General features: G+C 45.8%; 2 protein-coding genes across 2 annotated transcripts; both read left to right on the forward strand.

Moving 5' to 3' along the window:
- The first annotated feature begins 1,280 nt into the window (after positions 1–1,280).
- Positions 1,281–14,522, forward strand: LOC136532925 (uncharacterized). Its single transcript, XM_066525499.1, has 7 exons — positions 1,281–2,199; positions 2,350–2,785; positions 3,035–3,599; positions 3,861–3,998; positions 4,107–4,671; positions 5,389–6,482; positions 14,073–14,522. The coding sequence occupies exons 1-7, from the start codon at positions 1,281–1,283 to the stop codon at positions 14,520–14,522; spliced, it is 4,167 nt and encodes a 1,388-aa protein (XP_066381596.1).
- Positions 14,523–14,742: 220 nt separating this feature from the next.
- Positions 14,743–21,383, forward strand: LOC136532924 (dolabradiene synthase KSL4, chloroplastic-like; the record flags this gene model as incomplete). The annotated part of the gene is made up of 11 exons (XM_066525498.1): positions 14,743–15,252; positions 15,345–15,525; positions 18,904–19,115; positions 19,224–19,344; positions 19,431–19,528; positions 19,624–19,838; positions 19,919–20,031; positions 20,153–20,248; positions 20,350–20,565; positions 20,685–20,826; positions 20,932–21,383. Coding segments are annotated over exons 1-11 (2,279 nt in total), but the record flags the coding sequence as incomplete, so codon positions are not given.
- Positions 21,384–21,389: the final 6 nt, after the last annotated feature.

The raw sequence follows: 21,389 nt of genomic DNA on the forward strand, positions 1-21,389 counted from the left end.
GCCCAGTCTTTGATCATACAACAAAACTCAGAAATACATTTAGCATTAGCTGGATTAGGATCCATCTTTTCATTAGCATGCATAATATGATCACCCATGCATATTATAGGCAAGTTCACATATGTTACAACAAAATTTTGAACTCGAGCCCAAATGGTAGCAGTTTGCTGGTGATGTGGATCACCATACATGCGGCGACGAGTGAAGAACGAAGATAGGATGCCACGTCGAAAAACCGCAGGGGCGGAGAAGGGCGGATCGAGGCTTGCGTTCGAGGGACAGGCGATCGTGCGGTGTACGTCTACTGTACCTGGCTACATGGCGGGAGGACGTCGAGGGAGGTTTTCGGATTATGCCACAAAATCCGGGGTTCGCTGGTTGAGCCACAAAGCCATGCATCGTACCGGGACGCCCGTGCGGCAGGCGTTGGCCGAAGATGGAAAATTCTGGCGATCGCGATACGATTTCGGATGGTCGTGCGGCAATATCGCAAGGATCACATTGCGGAGATGGAGGGATCGCGGACATCGCGGAATTTGCCATGGAGGACGTAATTGGAATTTACGCCCCTACGTTGGATTTATTTAGCGTAGGGGGTTATGTGAAAATAGGTCGTGCCACCCTTTGGAGATATAAATATGTGGCACCTAGGGTTGAGAAGGGAGGAACGTTTTGGACTCCCGGCGAGTTACTATTCACACATGAACAGTACCTGTGAAAAGTACTTGTGCCCCGGGTTCCACGGTTCAGTTTTTCCTCTCTCCGGTCTAGCCTAGGGTTTGAATTCTAGTGAGAGGTTTTTGTTGATCTCTCCGATTAAGAGAGGGAGGATGTTCGGGCGGAGGCTAGATGCACTTTTGTAAGTTCAATTACTCAATTTAATCTTTCATCTATAATGATTGATCTTGTGCATCTCGATTTGTTCTTTACAATTCTCGTTAGCATCTGACATAGTCTGCTTGTTTTATTTTTATCTCAAGATCCGTAAGTCAGATTGACGTGATTCCAGTTAGGTTAGTTTCGTAATTTCATCTAGTTTAATCTGACAAATTTTTAGGTCGATCGGAGTTACGGATTTTCGTCCACATCAGGTTTACTAGGTACATAGAGTTCTGTCCAGATTTAAAAAACGTGATTTAATCAGGTTTTGTGTTTAGGGGAAGGGTTATAAATTTTTGGCTTCCGCGACCATTCACCCCCTCTCTGGTCGCCCGTTTCGATCCTTCAATTGGTACCAGAGCCGGTTTAGGTTTTCTATACCTTAGTCGGTGCTGAAAGCTATGGCAACCAATGAAAAGTTTGATGTTCATGCTCCGTTTTTTGATGGGACTGATTATGATTACTGGAAGGCACGTATGACCAACTATCTCAAAGGCAAGTCGCTGAAGCTATGGAAAATCACACAAAATGCCACATATGTGATTCCAGCTGAGGAACCGACTGACGCCGCTGAGATCGGGCTTCTTGAAACAAATCATCGCGCTGTTGCTATTTTACAGGCTTCTATTTGTAAAACTGAATATGATCGGGTTTCTAGTGAAGATCTCGCTTATCAGATCTGGGAGAAACTTAGAAAATATAATGAAGGCTCAAACACTGTGAAAAACCAAAAATTTGAGATTCACCGAAAAGAGTTTGATGCTTTTTGCCAATTGCCTAGTGAGTCTATTGATGACATGTTTGCACGTTTTCAAGTGATTGTTAATAAGATGAAGGCCATGAATAGCAATATGCCTTATGATGATCATGCTAGGGCTCTCAGATTATTACATTCACTTAATGATGAATGGGATATGAAAGTTGAGGCGATCGTTGAATCTGTAGGTTATGAGACTCTCACCACTGATGAGCTTTACAGTAAGCTCAAATCAAAAGAGATCGAAATTGTTTCTAAGCGTAAATTGAAAAATCCCACAGCTGCTTCTTCTTCTGACGTTCCAATGGCTTTGGTTTCTGGAAATAAGACTAACACTAATGCTAATCCAAATATTTCCAGTTTTGCTTTGTCTTCTTTGTGTCATGTTGCAGATGAGGAGTTGGAGGTGCTAGATGATGATCAACTTGTACTGCTCTCCAACAAGTTTAAGCGTGTGTATGACAACAGGCGTAATAGAAGACGTTCAGATGGCTGCTTCAACTGTGGTGAACGAGGACACTTTGCTGCTGATTGCCTAAACAAGCAGAGATCTTTTGAGCAGGGTAATAACTCCTTCAGGCGCTAGGAGAAGTTCAGGGAGAGGAAGAAGAAGAAGGATAAGCAATGGAAGAAAGGCGGACAAAAATACTCTGACAAGCAAGTCGCTAAGGCTGCAAATGTTTTGTTATCTTCTCTTGGATAGTATATTTCAGGTGGCTCATCAGACTCCAGCGATTCAGATTCCGAGGATGAGACACCCAAGAAGAAGACAGATGGACTTTGCTTCATCACTGACGCCAGCATCAATGGTGGGATATGTACTATGGCCTTGGAGGGTGATGCATCAACCGACAGCAATGATGAAACTTCTGATGATGAGGTAGATACTTCTGCAGAACAAAGAATAGCTGATTTAACTAAAATTGTTCATAAGCAAAATAAAGTGTTGGCTAAACTTAAAACTGATTATGATAAAACTTGTGCTGAACTAGCTACTCTCAAAAATGCTGCATCTAATCCTGCTGAACCTGGTGAATGTGAAGAATGCTCAATTCATATGATTTCGCTTTCTAAATTGCAAACCAAGTATTCTTCCATTGTTGATGATCGAGATAAACTTTATGCTGAACTAAATGAACTTCGTTCTTGGTCGAATTTGCTTGGTACTTGTGTTTCTTGCCCACTTCTGAAAGTTGACTTGGATAATGCTTTATGTCGGATAAAAAATTTTGAAGAACACACTTGTCCTGATTTGCCGGATTGTTTGATTTGTCCAACTTTATGATATGAATTAAATGTTGCTAAATCACATATTGTTGAGTTGGAAAAACACACTTGTCCGGTTCTTCCTTCATGCCTAACTTGTCCTAATTTTGTTGTTGAAAATAATAATTTAAGGGTCAAACTTGCTGATTTGGAAGAAGAAAATAAGCATTTGAGAACTATTCTTGATTGGTGTTCTATTCGTGAGCCTCAAATTGGTATGGCTATTGCTCAAATTAAATGGGGTGAGCGTTTTGGTCCTGGTTATGACTTGAAACATGTTTTTGGTGAAAAAAGTGGACCGCCTGTTGATGAGAAGAATCCACCGTTGGCTAAATATACTGGACCACCTCCTAGGAAGGGTTCAGGTGTCACCTCTGATGGGTTGCTGGTTGAGACATCTAGATCTGCTCCTAAAAAGCAGGTTTGGGTGCCTAAGCCAAAACACTTCAAGGGTGTACAAAATACTAAGCCAAATGGTTCTTCTTGTGATCATTTTGCTAAGCCTGTTTTTGTTGCTTCTAGTTCTAATGCTGAGGCTTCTTTCGCTCCTGCACGCAAGCTTTATCATTGTGATTTTTGCAGTCATGATGGTCATCTTTATGAGTTCTATTATCAGAGGATGCGTGCTGAACGACATGAGCAGTACCCCACACGTGGTACTCATGATCGTCGTGTTTTTAGATGTGAGCAGTACCCTGTACGTGGTACTCATGATCGTCCTATTTTGAGACGTGAGCCATTTGTTCGCTCTTCTGGTTTTCACTCATGTACTCATGCTCTTGCACAACATCGGGATGACAGACCACGTTTTCCCCCTCGTGGTTCTCATCGTTTTTTTGAGAGCTTTGATTTTGCTAACGCTTCTTTTGAGCAAGTGGCTCAGCACTGGTTTTCATTACATTATCCTAACCCCAGTGTTGAGTCATTAGCTCACCCTCGCTCTCGTTGTTGATTGTAGGTTGGAGGCGAGGAGGACATATGGATAATGGACTCCGGTTGTTCGCACCACATGACCGGAGATGATAAATGGTTCTCCAGCCTCACCCCCACGAGCGTAAAGGAAAACATCACTTTTGGGGATAAAAGTCAAGGTAAGGTAATGGCGCATGGCTGCATCAAGGTAATAGATAAATACACGTTAAAGGACGTCGCATTGGTAAAGAATTTGCATTATAATTTGCTGTCTGTTTCGCAACTTCTTGAGGATGATTTTGAGGTTCGTTTTAAGAAAGGAAATTTGCGTGTTCTTGATTCTGCTGGTAACCTTGTTTGCAAGATTTCTCCTTTTAGACAGATTTTTAAAGCTGATTTTTCTAAATCTTTTGGTGAAACTCGATGTTTAGTTGCTCATGGTTCCCCCCTGATTTGGAAGTGGCATCGTCGGTTGGGCCACTTGAGCTTTGATTTGCTTTGTCGTTTGAGTTCATTGGATTTAATTGATGGTTTACCGAAACTCAAGTTTGAAAAGGATTTGATTTGTGCTCCCTGCAAACATGGAAAAATGGTTGCTGCTTCTCATGCACCTGTGACTCAGGTGATGACGAGACGACCGGGTGAACTGTTACATATGGACACTGTTGGTCCAGCCCGTGTTCGGTCTGCTGGTGGGAAGTGGTATGTGCTCGTCGTTGTGGACGATTTTTCTCGATATTCATGGGTGTTCTTTTTGGAATCTAAGGATGAGGCTTTCTCACATGTTCATGATCTTGTTCTGAAGCTGAAAAATGAGTTGTCAAATAATGCCGTTAGAGCAATTCGCAGTGACAACGGTACGGAATTCAAGAATTCTCGCATGAAAGCTTTTTGTTCAGAACAAGGTTTAGATCATCAGTTTTCCTCACCTTACGTTCCTCCCCAGAATGGTGTTGTTGAGCGTAAAAATCGTACGCTTGTTGAGATGGCTAGGACAATGCTTGATGAACATAAAACTCCTAGACGTTTTTGGGCTGAGGCTATCAACACCGCTTGCTATGTTGCTAATCGCATTTTTCTGAGAGCTTTTCTGGGAAAAACATCTTATGAGTTGAGATTTGGTCTACCTCCCAAAGTTTTCCACTTTCGAGTTTTTGGCTGCAAGTGTTTTATATTGAAAAAGGGAAATTTGGATAAATTTGAATCACGTTGTTCTGATGGGTTATTTTTGGGGTATGCCTTGCAAGGGTGAGCGTACCGTGTGCTTAATCTTGGTACTAACCGCATCGATGAGACATGTGAGGTCACCTTCGACGAGACAATGCCTTGTTTTTCTTCTGCTTTTGAGTGTGCAGGTGATGACGAGATCGGGTAGGATATTTTTGAGGATGAGAAAGAGGAAGATGGATGTGACGACGACGATGACGATGATGCCTAGCCTGCGATGCAGGGGGAGCCTGGCACCTAGCCTGAGCAGGCGCCCTCCACCACTTTGGAGGATGGACCATCGCCGACACGTACATCTACAGCAAAGCCTGTAGCTTCACCGACTGTTGATCATGTACCGGCTGCAGTTGAGGGGGAGGTGATTTCAGAACGTACAGCACCACGACACATTCAGAATCATCATCCTGCCAAGAACATAATAGGTATTTTGGATGAACGCACGATAAGGAACAGAGGTATGAAAAATAAAAATTATTGTGTCTTTGCGCATACTGCCTTTGTTGCCTCTTTTGAACCCCGAGATGTTGGACATGCTTTATCTGATTCTAACTGGGTCAATGCCATGCATGAGGAGTTAGAAAATTTTGCACGGAATCAGGTTTGGGTTTTGGTTGATCCTCCTCCTTCTTGTAAACCAATTGGAACTAAATGGGTCTTTAAGAACAAACAAGGGGAAGATGGTCATGTTGTTAGAAATAAAGCTAGGCTGGTTGCTCAGGGCTTTTCTCAAAAAGAGGGTATTGATTATGGTGAAACTTTTGCTCCTGTTGCTCGTTTAGAAGCCATTCGTATTTTGCTTGCATTTGCTGCTTCACGTGGATATAAGCTTTATCAAATGGATGTGAAAAGTGCTTTTCTGAATGGTTTTATAGAAGAAGAAGTTTATGTTAAACAACCGCCTGGTTTTGAACATCCCAATTTTCCTGATCGTGTTTTTAAGTTGCAAAAGGCTTTATATGGTTTGAAGCAAGCACCTCGTGCTTGGTATGCTAGATTGAAAACTTTTCTGCTTAAAAATGGGTTCAAAATGGGTTCAGTTGATAAAACTCTTTTTCTCCTCAGGCAAGGAAATGACACTTTAATAGCTCAGATTTATGTGGATGATATCATTTTCGATGGTTCCTCTCATGCTCTTGTGAAAAAGTTTGCAGATGTGATGAGTAAAGAATTTGAGATATCTATGATGGGCAAGCTAAATTTCTTTCTTGGCTTACAAATAAAACAAACTTTGGAAGATACATTTGTGCATCAGGGAAAGTACACGAAGGATGTCCTGAAGAAGTTTGCGATGGATGATGCGAAGCCAATTTCTACGCCCATGCCGACTAGCGCTGCTTTGGATGCTGATGAGGATGGAGAGCCCGTGGATCAGAAGGAATATCGAAGTATGATTGGGTCGCTGCTGTACTTGACTGCTACGAGGCCAGATATACACTTTGCTGTGTGTATGTGTGCTCGTTTTTAGGCGTCCCCCAGGACTTTTCACCGTCAGGCGGTGAAGCGCATAATGAGGTATCTTCGATTTACTCCTGCATTTGGCCTTTGGTACTCTGCTGCTTCAATTCTCAGTTTGTGTGGTTATTCGAATGCTGATTTTGCTGGGTGTCGTTTGGATAGAAAGTCTACATCGGGTACTTGCCAATTTTTAGGTTCTTCGCTTGTTTCTTGGTCCTCTAGAAAACAATCTAATGTTGCTCAATCTACTACAGAGACTGAGTATGTTGCTGCTGCTAGTTGTTGTTCTCAGCTTTGATGGATGATAGCTACCCTTCGCGATTTTGGTTTGTCGTTTTCTCACGTTCCTCTCTTGTGTGACAGCACTAGCGCTATAAGTGTTGCAAAGAATCCTATGCTTCACTCTAAGACGAAACACATTGAGGTTCGTCATCATTTTCTGAGGGATCATGCTGAGAAGGGTGATATTAAGCTTAAATACATTGATACTAGTCAGCAACTTGCTGATATTCTGACTAAACCACTCGATCAAACCACGTTTGCACATTTGCGTGGTGAGTTCGGGGTGTGTTACCCATTGTAGTATCATTGTAAGTTGCTTCAGTTACATATGCCTTATACTTGTTTTGGCTAGTTTGCGATCGATGCTTTTGGAGAGGTTTGAATGCTTTGCTTGACCAATTTTTATTTTGAAAACAACACAGATATATACTTAAAAAATTATGTTGGGCTATGCTTGCTTTTCTGGATCTAGTGACTTGTTGAATACTTGACATATATCTTGCTCATGGTTTGGTAGTCAGCTTCTTTTAATGGGTTTTCACTGCAAATGTAACTCACAATACAAGTTTTAACTCGAGAGTGCATAGTATGGTTGTGAGCAAGAACTCTGAATTTCCATATCTCTGCTATTTAGCTCATGATCTGCTTGCCTTACTGAAAATTTAAATATGGGCACAACTCTGTTTTTCCCATGTCCCTGCTGGTTCTCGCTCATAAACAAAATTAAACAAACTGGCTGAGCACAACTCTTGCTTCCCATATCCCTGCTTATCATGCTCACAAAAGTTAGAATTAAATATGACAAGTGAATGCATTTGTGGGCGTTGCAGTGAACTTTGACTGAAGCTGTGTATCTGTCGTGTGAGCTCGCTATATGTTTTGTCTTCAGCTTTGCACTGAGTTTGGAATGTGCATGTTTTTGCCTGGCACATTAGTTTTCAAACAGATTTTAGTTCTAAATTTTTATTGGTCGTGGCATTGTATTGTTCCTTCTCTGGATAGCTAATGTTGTTGGTTAGCTTTTATAAGTATTTGGCATATGTCTCAGAAGCTTCAACTTGTGCTTTCTCACATGTTTTTCTCTAAATTGGTTCCTTGCATTTTATCTTGATGGAGTGCTTTGTCAATAAGGGGGAGAGTGAGTAGCGCACAAATTCATTCTTGCAGGGGGAGTTCGTTCATTCTTGTAGGGGGGGTTTGAATTCGTTTTTGCTGAGACTTGGCATGCTTGTTTTGAGGGGTTGAGGGGGAGTTTTGCTGAAATTTGTGAGTTTTGCTGCTGAGATTGCTTTTGGGAGATTGATATGGCTTTTGATTCACTTTGGGGAGAGCGAATTTCTGTCTTGATTGTGTCGAGCCTAGCTTTTTTGCTAGCCCATGTCTTTGGGGATTAAGATCGTTTCTTTTTCTTTCTTTTTATTTTTCTTTTTCAGTACGAATAAATTTGTGCAGTGTGGTGTTGTAATACACTCATCAAGGAGGAGATTGAGATGCCAGTGGGCTAGCACCTTGGTGATGAGCGATTGACAACACGGTGTGCGTGTGACGTGTCTCTTGGTAGGTTGTGGTTGTAGGTGACAGGTGGAGATAAGGTACATGCGGCGACGAGTGAAGAACGAAGATAGGATGCCGCGTCGAAAAACTGCGGGGGCGGAGAAGGGCGGATCGAGGCTTGCGTTCGAGGGACAGGTGATCGTGCGGTGTACGTTTACTGTACCTGGCTACATGGCGTGAGGACGTCGAGGGAGGTTTTCGGATTATGCCACAAAATCCAGGGTTCGCTGGTTGAGCCACAAAGCCATGCATCGTACCGGGACGCCCGTGCGGCAGGCGTTGGCCGAAGATGGAAAATTCTGGCGATCGCGATACGATTTCGGATGGTCGTGCGGCGACATCGCGAGGATCACATCGCGGAGATGGAGGGATCGCGGACATCGCGGAATTTGCCATGGAGGACGTAATTGGAATTTACGCCCCTACGTTGGATTTATTTAGCGTAGGGGGTTATGTGAAAATAGGTCGTGCCACCCTTTGGAGATATAAATATGTGGCACCTAGGGTTGAGAAGGGAGGGACGTTTTGGACTCCCGGCGAGTTACTATTCACGCATGAACACTACTCGTGAAAAGTACTCGTGCCCCGGGGTTCCACGGTTCAGTTTTTCCTCTCTCCGGTCTAGCCTAGGGTTTGAATTCTAGTGAGAGGTTTTTGTTGATCTCTCCGATTAAGAGAGGGAGGATGTTCGAGCGGAGGCTAGATGCACTTTTGTAAGTTCAATTACTCAATTTAATATTTCATCTATAATAATTGATCTTGTGCATCTCGATTTGTTCTTTACAATTCTCGTTAGCATCTGACATAGTCTGCTTGTTTTATTTTTATCTCAAGATCCGTAAGTCAGATTGACGTGATTCCAGTTAGGTTAGTTTCGTAATTTCATCTAGTTTAATCTGATAAATTTTTAGGTCGATCGGAGTTACGGATTTTCGTCCACATCAGGTTTACTAGGTACATAGAGTTCTGTCCAGATTTAAAAAACGTGATTTAATCAGGTTTTGTGTTTAGGGGAAGGGTTATAAATTTTTGGCTTCCGCGACCATTCACCCCCCTCTGGTCGCCCGTTTCGATCCTTCAGCAGCTATTAACCGGAGCAGGGTGGTACTAGCACGTTCCATTCCATTGCCAGCTGATCGATTTTCATTTAATTTGCATGTTGCAATGGAAAGGACAAGGAGAGATTATTTGTCTCGTGGTTTGACATAACAAAGAATTTTCGAGACCGGTGAATGGTGAGCGATTGTTCCTCCAAACTTCCGCTGGGCTACTAATCATATTCATGCATCTGTTTATGATGGCTAACCCTTTGTCATAGCATACTCATACACGTCGAAGATTCTTCTGTCTCTGTTTCGAAAGCGCCTGCATGTTGAAAACTCTTATAAGAGCACATAATTCTGACCGAGAGGAAAGCAACTAGAGGAGAGTTTTTATTTTGTCCATTGTGGACATTGTTGGAGCAAAATCGTATAACCAAAAACATGAGATAAAATATATATGCTGAAGAAATCATCCTGATAAATATATATCCTGCAGTCCGCACTTGAGTTTGCCGGGGTTTGTCATCGCTCCTCAGATATCACACATATAATACATAGCATGAATGAAAGAAAGAAAGAAAGCATGAATGAATAAAAGAAAATATATAGGAAATCCTGTAGGAGTCTAGGACACTAAAGCCACTTTTCTGAACTGTTAAGCAACGCAATTTGTGTCGTTGAGTCATTGGCTCCTTTCTCTCTTTTGGCTGCGGCAACGATGATGCAAACGTACCACACCACTGGGAACACTCCTAGAGCAGGACGAACGAATGAACATGCCAGAATCAGAATCTGGTGAACAACACCACACCAAGCAGCCGCGCACAGTGACACCGTGGAACAGACTACAATATGATTTGATTCTCATCGCTCACGCTTGTCTGACCCATCGACTATAACGTCCTAGCTAGCGACGAACAATGACACCGAAAGGTTTGCGGTGCGTCGGTGACGGCGGACGGCCGTGGAGGAGAAGGAGACGAAGGGAGGGGGAGCGCGAATGGATCCACGAGCGGGCAGGCGGGGAGCCATCGGGTAATCCTCGCGGTCGCGGTTCACAGTTCACTGCCCTGCCCCCGGCCGGAGGATCCGAGTCTAGATGGAGGAGACGATGCAATCGCCTCGGTTTAGTTAGCAGGACGATCGCGCGATGGGCTGGGATAGTGAGTTTGGGCTTAAGTGGGCCGGGATCACATGAGGGCATGCTGGGGATAGTTCGGACTCCGGCCCAATCCCCACAATAGTGGGCTGGTATTTTGGAATAAGTTTTGGCCCACTCACTAGAGTCCGCCAGGACGATTTTGGAGTAATGAAATTTGTAATAAAGAAAATTATAGCTCTTGCCAACAGCTATGAGGTTGTAGTTTTGAGTTTTTTATTTGTCGTTAAGATGTTTAAATAAACTAGTGGCCATGCATGTGTGACACGCACGTGTCTAAAAAAGTTCGTAAACATGAGTGCAATAGTAATGTCATTTTTACAACTCTTCATCATCATTGTCCCCCCCCCCCCCCCCCCCCCACCCCCCATCTTCTCATGTGTAGTAAAGTCCAACATATGTTTCCTCGGGCAATGACCTTAGCTCTAGACTCACTCTCTTCTTGAATCAGAGGGCTGCCATCTGCTTGACAATGCCATCCCGTGATTCTCTTTGATTGTTGATAGAGAAAGAAGTCGATGGCTATGGAAACTTGTAGTTTGCTTGACAATAATGGACAATGTACCCACTTTCCAGCATTGAGCTGCATATAGCCTCGCTAAGTGCTAAAGGCTCAGTCTTCATAAAACTACAATGAAAAAATAGATGCATTTAGATTTGTGAAAACAAATAATTTTGATATGAAAAACTTCGGTGGGAGTCCCTTTGTGCTAAATGCAAAGACATATTTGCAAGGTAAAAAATAAATTTCATTTCAAAACTTGTCATTCCATACAAATTTTTTAAATTGCTTCACAATTTCAAGACAATCAAACCCTGCTAGAAACAAACCTAGAATCAATTTTGGAGACGAGTTATGTGGTTTCTTCTGGCTCGTTTGAGAATTGCTTGGTGGAAGAGGAACATGTTTCTGTCACCAGAGATGCACCAACTTTTTTTGTATCTTTGTTGGTGGAACACTTCTTGTATGGATAAGATTATGTGGTGTTGGTGGGTGAGCTCTTTTTGAATGCTTTGGTTTTGAGCAGATAGAGGTTTCATTTGGTGTTGAAGGAGGCTATCTTCAATGGTTTGAAGCTGATCCAAAATTTTAGGTTTAGATTTTCTCCATACTTTAAGGTCGGCAGCGAGATAAGAATTTTTTTGGTGGAAAGCTCTTGTCGGGTTCATAAACTCAGGGTCCTCGATGAGCCCGCTTCCCAGCAAAAACTCGGCCCAGCAGACAGCATTACAACGACGCGCGACTCCTGGGCCGACCCAGATACCTAACGACAGGCTGGAAGAGCGATCCAGTCTTCGACTGGAAGGCCTGGCCAAGGAGGGGACGACGCTCACTTCCGACTCCGACCCGCTTTTTCGACCGGGAATACACTAAACCCCTGCTTACAGCCCTTCTCCGACCGGCGCGGTCGAAGCCGACTGGGAACGACCAACCGGGGACGCCCGCTCGTTAAGGACCTAAGAAATATGCGGAGCAGACAAGGCAAGGCGCTCAAGTCAACCGCAATACCGAGGACCGTACCCTGCACACCTACAGGACAGTACCACCAGGCCATGCCAGAAGGGTGCTTTGCAACCTTTCAGATATGTCAGAATACGAACAGTGTTGTGGACGTCGACATTTGTCCTACAGTATGGTAGACGCCGACATTTGCCATACCAGAAGAACACGATGAAGCCTGCCACATGCATCTAGGCGTCAACAATATTGTGGGCGCCGATAAACCATCTTGTACCCAACGGCGTGGGCAACAAGACTTGATAGCACACACACCCTCTCTCTCTCTCTCCAAACTTGTAAGCCTGTCCCCTTCACCTATAAAAGGGGATGCACTCTCTCCTAAAAGAAGGACGATGGTCATTCCGACTCTCTCTCTCTCTCTGCTGAGCTCTAGAACTCTAAAGCTACACAGAGCATACGATCCAATACTTAGCGCACGTTGGAGCTCCCGTTACTCTTGGCCCTTCGGTTCAGAGTCCGACCGGACCTTCGACACCCCCTTCTTATTTCTATTTGTTTGTAACCCCACAACAAACTTCGAGCACCTGGGCTTAGGAATAAAGTCATCGACCGACTGAAACTGGACGTAGGGCACGTTACCTGAATCAGTATAAACCCTGTGTCATTCAGTGCTAGGCCACATCCGATCACAACGTACGGCAAAAATACAAATATTTACTTGTTAGTCACTTTTTGCACCGACAGCTCTGCATCTAGATTTTTGCCAACTTTGCTTCGCAGTTTTATGGAAATCATTTTCAAGCAACCACCATTTTTCAAAACGGAATGTTTTTTGGATTTTGGACGGGGGTATTCAAGGAGAACCAGAATAGGTGCATGATCACTTTTCATCATTGAAAGATGATAGACCAAGGCTGCAGGGTAAGTTGCACACCGTTCTGCATTGCAAGAAATCTGTCCAAACGCTCATAAGTAGGATTAGTATTAAATCTCTTATTAGTCCATGTGTAAGCAGGTCCATTATATCCCAAATAAAAAAGCCCAGTCTTTGATCATACAACAAAACTCAGAAATACATTTAGCATTAGCTGGATTAGGATCCATCTTTTCATTAGCATGCATAATATGATCACCCATGCATATTATAGGCAAGTTCACATATGTTACAACAAAATTTTGAACTCGAGCCCAAATGGTAGCAGTTTGCTGGTGATGTGGATCACCATACATGCGGCGACGAGTGAAGAACGAAGATAGGATGCCGCGTCGAAAAACCGCAGGGGCGGAGAAGGGCGGATCGAGGCTTGCGTTCGAGGGACAGGCGATCGTGCGGTGTACGTCTACTGTACCTGGCTACATGACGGGAGGACGTCGAGGGAGGTTTCCGGATTATGCCACAAAATCCGGGGTTCGCTGGTTGAGCCACAAAGCCATGCATCGTACCGGGACGCCCGTGCGGCAGGCGTTGGCCGAAGATGGAAAATTCTGGCGATCGCGATACGATTTCGGATGGTCGTGCGGCGACATCGCAAGGACCACATCGCGGAGATGGAGGGATCGCGGACATCGCGGAATTTGCCATGGAGGACGTAATTGGAATTTACGCCCCTACGTTGGATTTATTTAGCGTAGGGGGTTATGTGAAAATAGATCGTGCCACCCTTTGGAGATATAAATATGTGGCACCTAGGGTTGAGAAGAGAGGGACGTTTTGGACTCCCGGCGAGTTACTATTCACACGTGAACAGTACCCGTGAAAAGTACTTGTGCCCCGGGGTTTCACGGTTCAGTTTTTCCTCTCTCCGGTCTAGCCTAGGGTTTGAATTCTAGTGAGAGGCATGGTATTTTTTTCTTACATCAAATCAGTCAACAGCAGCCATGGCTTATAAACCAAACCAGCCCAAACGATAAGAGCATCGAGTCATCCAGCATGGTTGCGCTGCCCCCTCCACATGACGCGGTCTCCAACAACCTGACCCCGAGGGATTCGTGCATCACACAGGAAGAGAATCCACAGAGATAATTAATTTGATAAAGCATCAGAGGTGAGACAAAAAACTGGACGATTGGTCCTAGAAGATCGATGCCAGCAGTAGACCAAGAACGAACAGTGCGCATGTGTGGCTTTTGAGTTTGATCGTGGGTTCGTTCGGTGCTCTCCTCGTCGGGGATGTTGGAGTCGGCGGCGGAGACGAGGTAGAAGCGCTCGAGGTCGTTTCCGCCAGGCGGGTTCCCACGGCCGGCGTCATCGTCCACGGGCAGCGAGGGGATGAGCGCACCGAGGCATTCGTCGGCGCCGTGCTCAACGTGCACGACGCGCTCATGATGCTCCGTCTGGACACCAAGATCGAGCTCTCCACGCCGCACTCGGAGGCCGTCTTCGCCAACTCCTACCCTCCGTCCGCCTGCGTATTCAAAGACGAACTCATGGTGTACCTCCGCCCGCTGGCCGCTGCTCAACTTCTTCTCCAAGACCGGCGCGCCCTTCTACGTCAACGCCTACCCGTTCCTCGCCTACATGAGTGACCCGTCCCATCACCATCAACTAGGTTGTTCCGTTAATTTTCCATGCGCATGTCTTCTCACATGTTTTCTGCCGAAGACTTGAAGAATACACGTGAGCTGACCGTTGTCTAGTTTAGCTGAAGTCTTACCGAGACTTTGACATAATTAATGGCATCATATATCACTGAAGAATTCAAGCAAAGTTACATCTTGATGAGTGGCAAATCAATGCCGTTTGCCTTTGCTTTATAAAACCTAGCAATGTCTTGCACAAACAAAGAGTGGGTTTAGCTACGGCCCGTTGCTAAAGGTGTTACTATGACGCTGTTGTGGTACGCCTCACCTCACCAGCCCTTCCTCGGCTACCAATCCTCCAATGTTGTTGGTCACAAGCCTCAACTGTTCCTGCGATCACGAACGCGACGGGCCGTAACTGCTGAGCGCAGCAGCACAAGTGGAAGTGGGCGAGAGCTGGAGGACAGGATCAGGGAGCAGCTCGTGAACGCCGAGCTTTCGCCGTCGTCATACGACACGGCATGGGCCGCCATGGTGCCGGCGCCCGGGTCCCCTCTGGCGTCGCGCTTCCCACAGTGCGTGGATTGGATCCTGCAGAACCAGCGCAGCGACGGCTCCTGGGGGCTGGGCTGCGGCGAGGACCAGGCCTCGCTAGGCAAGGACGCGGTCTCGTCCACGTTGGCGTGCGTCCTCGCGCTCAGGACGTGGGGCGTCGGGGAGGAGCACGTCGGGAAAGGTTCGTTTAGTGTTTCAAAAAACAAAACGCGGCGCAGGGTTGCATTGCCGAGTCTCGTGCTGATCTGATGATGCCATGTATATCGATCGCAGGGCTCCGCTTCATCGGGCACAACTCGTCCTTTGTGACGGACGACAAGTGCGACACGCCGGCAGGGTTCAACGTCATCTTCCCCGGGATGCTCGAGCGCGGGATTGGCATGGGGCTGGAGATCCCTCTGGCCCATGCTGACGTTCACGCCATCCTCCGGTTGCGTGACACGGAGCTAAAAAGGTTTGTCGATCTCATAGCATCTCCAACAGTATCCAGCGCACTCTCCCAATCCAGGTTTTTTTTTAGTAGGATAGGAAAAAAATAATCTCCAACCACTCCTAATCCTACCTCCCAATTTTTGACACTTGGGGAAAAAAAACCTCCCGTATCCCCTCCCGTGCAGATCTAAACCACGTATCATGCAGCCAATCTAAAGGTGAAAGAGCGGGGAAAAAAATAAAGAATAAGAAAAGATTCCCGATACAAATGTACAAGAGAGAAACAATATATAAAAGTGGTTAGGATAATTTAGAAATAATATAGGATTCCTGATGTAAAAAATTATATTCTATATTTTAGGAGTGAATTATTGAAAACTGTCAGAGATGATCTTATCTATTCCTCCTAATATTTTTTGGGGAGTTGGAATACTCTATGGTTTTGGGAAGAAAATATTGGAAACTCTTATTTCGGATCGCCTTGCTGTGGCTGTGCTGCGCTGCAGCTGCAGCAGCTCTCAGCAGGCCACCAAATATATAGCAAATTGCAGCAGCTACAGTAACGGCTGCAAAGTATTGCTGTGACTTGCCAGTTTGAAACCCCATTGCCTTCTTCATCCTGCTGTTCCTCTTTGCACAGCTACTGCCACTGACTTGCCAGTTTGAAAATTGAAACCCCATCGCTTTCTTCATCCTGTTGTTCCTCTTTGGCTCTTTGCACAGCTGCTACTGGGTGGCAGCTACAGCACCAGAGTCACATACAGTTATGTGTATCTTTAATTTCCTATAAACCAACAAGCATAATTAAGACCTGGAAATAATTAATTCAAATAGCTTTCTATATTTGTAGCTCAAAGCCAAAAGAATAATATTCGCCAAGATAGTAACTCCGATGATAGCAACACACATGCTACATTACCTCTAAATTTCTAATTTTGTCAAAGAGAGGGGAAAACTCTGAACTCAGCTCTGAATTATCTTCTCAAAGAGAGGGAAAACTCTGAACTCCTGAACACCGAGTACATAAGCTCTGAATTTCTAATCTTCTATCTTTGGGGTGGGGGGGGCTCTTAGCTCCTGAACGTTGAAACATTGTGCCAGGATGCCTAGTACAGACTGAATGTCAGCTTGATGAAGTGCCCATATTCTGAGAATGCCAATGCATATTTAATGTGTTGATTGTTTCTTCTGTCTGCAAACATGAGGCTGCTGAAGGTGGCAAAGATCTGTAGAACATATTGCTCAAATTAAGAGAGGTTTCAGAGTATTAAAAAGATGTTCATCCTATCGGAGCGTGCATATTTAAGTATGTATTTGAGAGATTGTTTGAAATAAGCAAGTAAACAGAAAAGATTTAAGTTAATTAAATTGGGAATAAGCAAGCAGCTTACAATTAAATTAAAAATATTAACTCAATGGAACACAGAGGCAAGAAATAAGTGACTAAAGATTATCACATATACAATGAATTCATGCTAAATTGTAAAAATCAAAGGAAAAATGGTTAGCAATACATTCGATCTGTATGTGACCCCTCAGTAAAAAGGAAGAGAACAAATCCAATTTTGCGATAACAAAGAAGATGGTTCCTACTTTGCACTTTTGCAGGGGCTGTAGTTCACCTTCTCTGTAAGGCCAGTGTGCTTTGCACTTTGGAGTTTGGAGATGGGTGCATGAATATATCTTTCTCTAAAAAGTACATATTAATTCACCAAGCTCTTGTAAGAACACATTCTCTTAAAAAGTCAAGAGTGCAATTTGAATCTTTGTTCTTTAAGTCCTCTAGCTCCAGTGACGACAAAAAATGGTGAAGACACTCTCGTCATAGCCAGGCACGGAGCCAGCGGTGGGGCTAGGGGGGCTCCAGCCCCCCCCCCCCCCCCCCCCCCCCCTACTGCTCGCGAGCAAGCGAAGCCCCGTAGAGCCGTCGTCTGAAATTTCAGCTGTAGATGTACATGTAGGAGGGGCTGAGATTTGCTAAACCACTTTTCTTGCTAATTGCCGTTGTTTAGCCCCTCCTAAATTTTTTCCTGGCTTCGTCCCTGGTCATAGCCATAGATACCGTGTTCAGTCTGGTGACCTGTGCATTGTAGCTGCAGAGTGCTTCCAGCACCTTGGTGAAGACACCAGCCTTATTGCATTAGATCTTGAGGAACCAGGTCAATCTGACACTGCGAAGATGTATGGCACAGTGAGTCTGTGAGGATCAACGAACACTAAAGATTCTGCTGCAAAGTAGAGATGGCCCAATAGTTAATAGTCTCAGGTTTTCTATTCTCGTTCATTCTAAGAAACTTGAGAGCTTAACCTTTCAGGACATGATTGGTTGATAGCTTAAGTCTAAGAATATTCTACTACATCAAATAAGAGTCAATTTGAGGAAATTAAAATTGTATTGCTTCAAGCAATTGCTGGTGGTTCTCAGACACTGAAAGAGTGGAAGTGACTACATTAGTATTCAGATACTGAAAGAGTAACCACATTTTTTTCAAAACATTATCTGAATTTTTGGTTCAGGTGATGCATAATTACTAATCCTAAAGTGTAAAGTCCAATGTTACCCTAACATTTCTCCTTGAACTATTATTTTCCCATCATTAGTTGAACTACCAACATCCTTAATTGAAGATAATGGAAATGTGCCTCTTCTTCTGTAGTTAGTATACAAAGACCAAAGCACAATTTCAGCTTATATTGAGTGGCGAAGAAAAGAGGCTTCAGGGAAGGGATCCGCAGCGAAGGAGGCGATGGGATCCGTAGAGGAGGAGAGGAAGCTGGGGAGAGGGCACGGAGGGGGGTCTCGGGTTAGTGTTCGAGTGGGATTTGGTGGTGGAGGAGGCAATGAAAGTGACGAACAGAGGTCAAGGAGCGTCGGCAAGCCCACCGAGACCGCCGTCGAGCTCCTCCGATCGTCCCAGATCGAAGACGGATTCGAACGATGCCTTGCTGGATCGGCGCACCATTGGCGACGATGGCCGGCGTGGGTAGAGGAAGGGATGGGGGCGGCCACGTGTGGGGAGACGAAGGGGTTGGGGGCGCAGGACCCGGGGGGCAGAGCCACGCCGTTTGCTGCTCCATCATCGATGTTGGCCGGCGTTGGGGGAGGAAGCCGCCCAGGAGCCCGCATCACCGGCGGCGACATCTAGCAGCCGCTGGCGCCTGCCCTGGGCGTGGAGAAGAAGGAGGCGAGGCCAAGAAAAGTCTGCGGTGGGTGGGCTGGTGCCTGGGTGGCCGGAGAGATCGTGGGGCGCGTGGGCGCGGGAGCCGAAAGCGAGACCTGTTTTTTTTTTTTTTGGTTTTGAACAGATGTATCTAACTACATATACATGCTCATTTATTGTGGGCTATCTATCCACACAGATGATGGACTTACATTAATTTTTATCATCGACACGTACAGCATGGCTTCCGGAAGTAAAGCAGCTTACATGGCCTATATAGCAGAAGGTTTGGGGAACCTACTGGACTGGGATCAGGCCATGGCTTACCAGAGGAAGAACGGGTCCTTCTTCGACTCACCGGCCACAACGGCCGCAGCTGCGATCCACAGCTACAATGGGAGAGCAGTCGATTACTTGGATCTTCTCATCACCAAGTCTGGCAGCTCATCAGGTGTGTCCATGCATATGGTCGTCATTTTAATTTGCATACGAGAAAGATAGAGATTTCTTCCTGACATGTGTGTCCATGCATATGGTCGTCATTTTAATTTGCATGCAGTGCCGGCTGTGTATCCACGGAACGTGTACAACCAGCTTCGCATGGTGGACACTTTGGAAAAGATGGGGATCTCTCCCAGCTTTTCCTATGAAATACACAACATACTTGACACGACATACAGGTCAGTTGTTAGTTTGTGATGAAACCCAAACCTGCTGATCGATGATGAGCTTTATTTTGTTTGATACACGACTTGGATGCATGCAGTTCCTGGCTGGCCAAGGACGATGAGATAATGCTGGACATGGCGACCTGTGCAATGGCGTTCCGGCTCCTTCGTATGCACGGATATGACGTCTCATCCGGTATTTTTTCTTGGTTTTATTTTATGTTTGAACCCCCTGACATGACATCCGGAATCGATCGAACTCAAGCCTGAAAGTGCTAGCTGTGCATGCAGATGGGCTGTCCCAATTTAGCGAAGAATCCAGTTTCCATGATTCAATCCAAGGGCATCTAAATGATACCGAGGCATTGCTACAACTGTACAAAGCTTCACAGGTTCAGATCTTGGAGGAGGAGTTGATCCTAGAAAACATTTTTTCATGGTCACGTAAACTGCTGAGGCAACAACAGTGTTCCAACAAGATATCAACATGTGTAGACCCGGCAGAGGTTCACGATGATGCTTTTTCTATTTAATTGGCGGTGCATTTCAGATGCATTTGTAATTAATAAATAAATATACTTTGCAGGTAGAACATGTGCTGAAGTTCCCCTCCTACGCGACCCTGGACCGGCTGGAGCACAGGAGGAACATACAGCATTTCAAGACAGGGGGCTTCCAGATGCTAAAATCAGCATTCCGGTGAGCGAGGTCCTTGCCTGGCTAGCTAGGCCTGGAAGCAGCAGCTATGGACAGATTATTTCACTTCCGTTACATACATACATTGGTTACAATTTTGAACCCACCGACTCCGTCGGATCAGCGTTTCTCACGCAGATGAGGAAATTGTGACGCTGGCTACCAACGGATTCCATTCCTCCCAGGCTGTGTACCAACAAGAGATTGAGCAGCTCAACAGGTCCGTGCATAACGCAAACTTATTAGAAAAATCGCCTTGTGTATATTTTGGGGGTTTTTTTTTTTCTCACGATCTCTTGAATGTCTGATGCATATATATAGGTGGGTGAAAGAGGTGAGGCTGCCGGAGCTGGAGTTCGCAAGAGTACTGCCTCTGCCCATCCTTTTCTCGGCAGCTGCCACCATGTTCCCCGCCCAACTATCGGAGGCTCGCATTGCGTGGAGCATGAGTTCCGTGCTGACCACCATCGTCGACGACCTGTTCGACACCGGGGAGTCAATGGAGGAGCTGGAGAATCTCGTCACGCTCTTCGACCTGTATGCATGCAGCAAACTCGAGAAATAGAACATTGACCAGACTAACATAGCAGCGCTGCAGTGCGTTCCACATTTCGACTGATCCACCGTTGCCTTCTGGTCGATGCTGTGGCTGACAGGTGGGACGCGCACCAAGAAGCTGGCTTCTACTCGGAGCGCGTGGAGATTGTTTTCCGCGCCGTTTACGACACGTGCAAGCATCTCGTGGGCAAGGCGGCGTCGGTGCAGAACCGCAGCGTCATGGACCACATCGCCGAGCTCGTAAGTCCTATCTCGTCTCATAATTTCAGCTCCAGTGCTGGCCGCCGGTGCCCCGGTGATCGGTAGATGATGACAGAAGGATGATGCTCTCGCGCATGCACGCAGTGGGTGGACATTGTGAGGGCCATGATGTCCGAGGCGGAGTGGAGGATGAGCGGCCGCGTGCCGTCCGTGGAGGAGTACCTGCCGATCGGGGAGGTGTCGTTCGCGATTGGCCCGATCGTCCCCGTGGCCGCCTACTTCGTCGGGCCAGAGCTCCCGGAGGACGTGGTGAGGTGCCCCGAGTACGAAGAGATGCTCAGCCTCGTCAACTTGTCGGGACGCCTCCTCAACGACCTCCAGACGTACCAGAGGGAGAAGAAGCAAGGGAAGACCAACAGCGTCCTGCTGCTCGCTGATCCGTCCTACGGCGGCTCCATCGAGGCCGCCAAGAAGGAGGTGAAGAGCATCATTGAGGCCTCCAGGAGGAAGCTGCTGAGACTGGTGCTCAGAGAGGGGGCCGCGGTACCCCGGCCTGCAAGGCAGCTGTTCTGGAACATGTCCAAGGTGCTCCACCTGTTCTA

The sequence above is a fragment of the Miscanthus floridulus genome, unplaced genomic scaffold (genome assembly GCF_019320115.1).
Source record: "Miscanthus floridulus cultivar M001 unplaced genomic scaffold, ASM1932011v1 fs_738_2_3, whole genome shotgun sequence".
In the NCBI taxonomy this organism is placed as follows: domain Eukaryota; kingdom Viridiplantae; phylum Streptophyta; class Magnoliopsida; order Poales; family Poaceae; genus Miscanthus; species Miscanthus floridulus.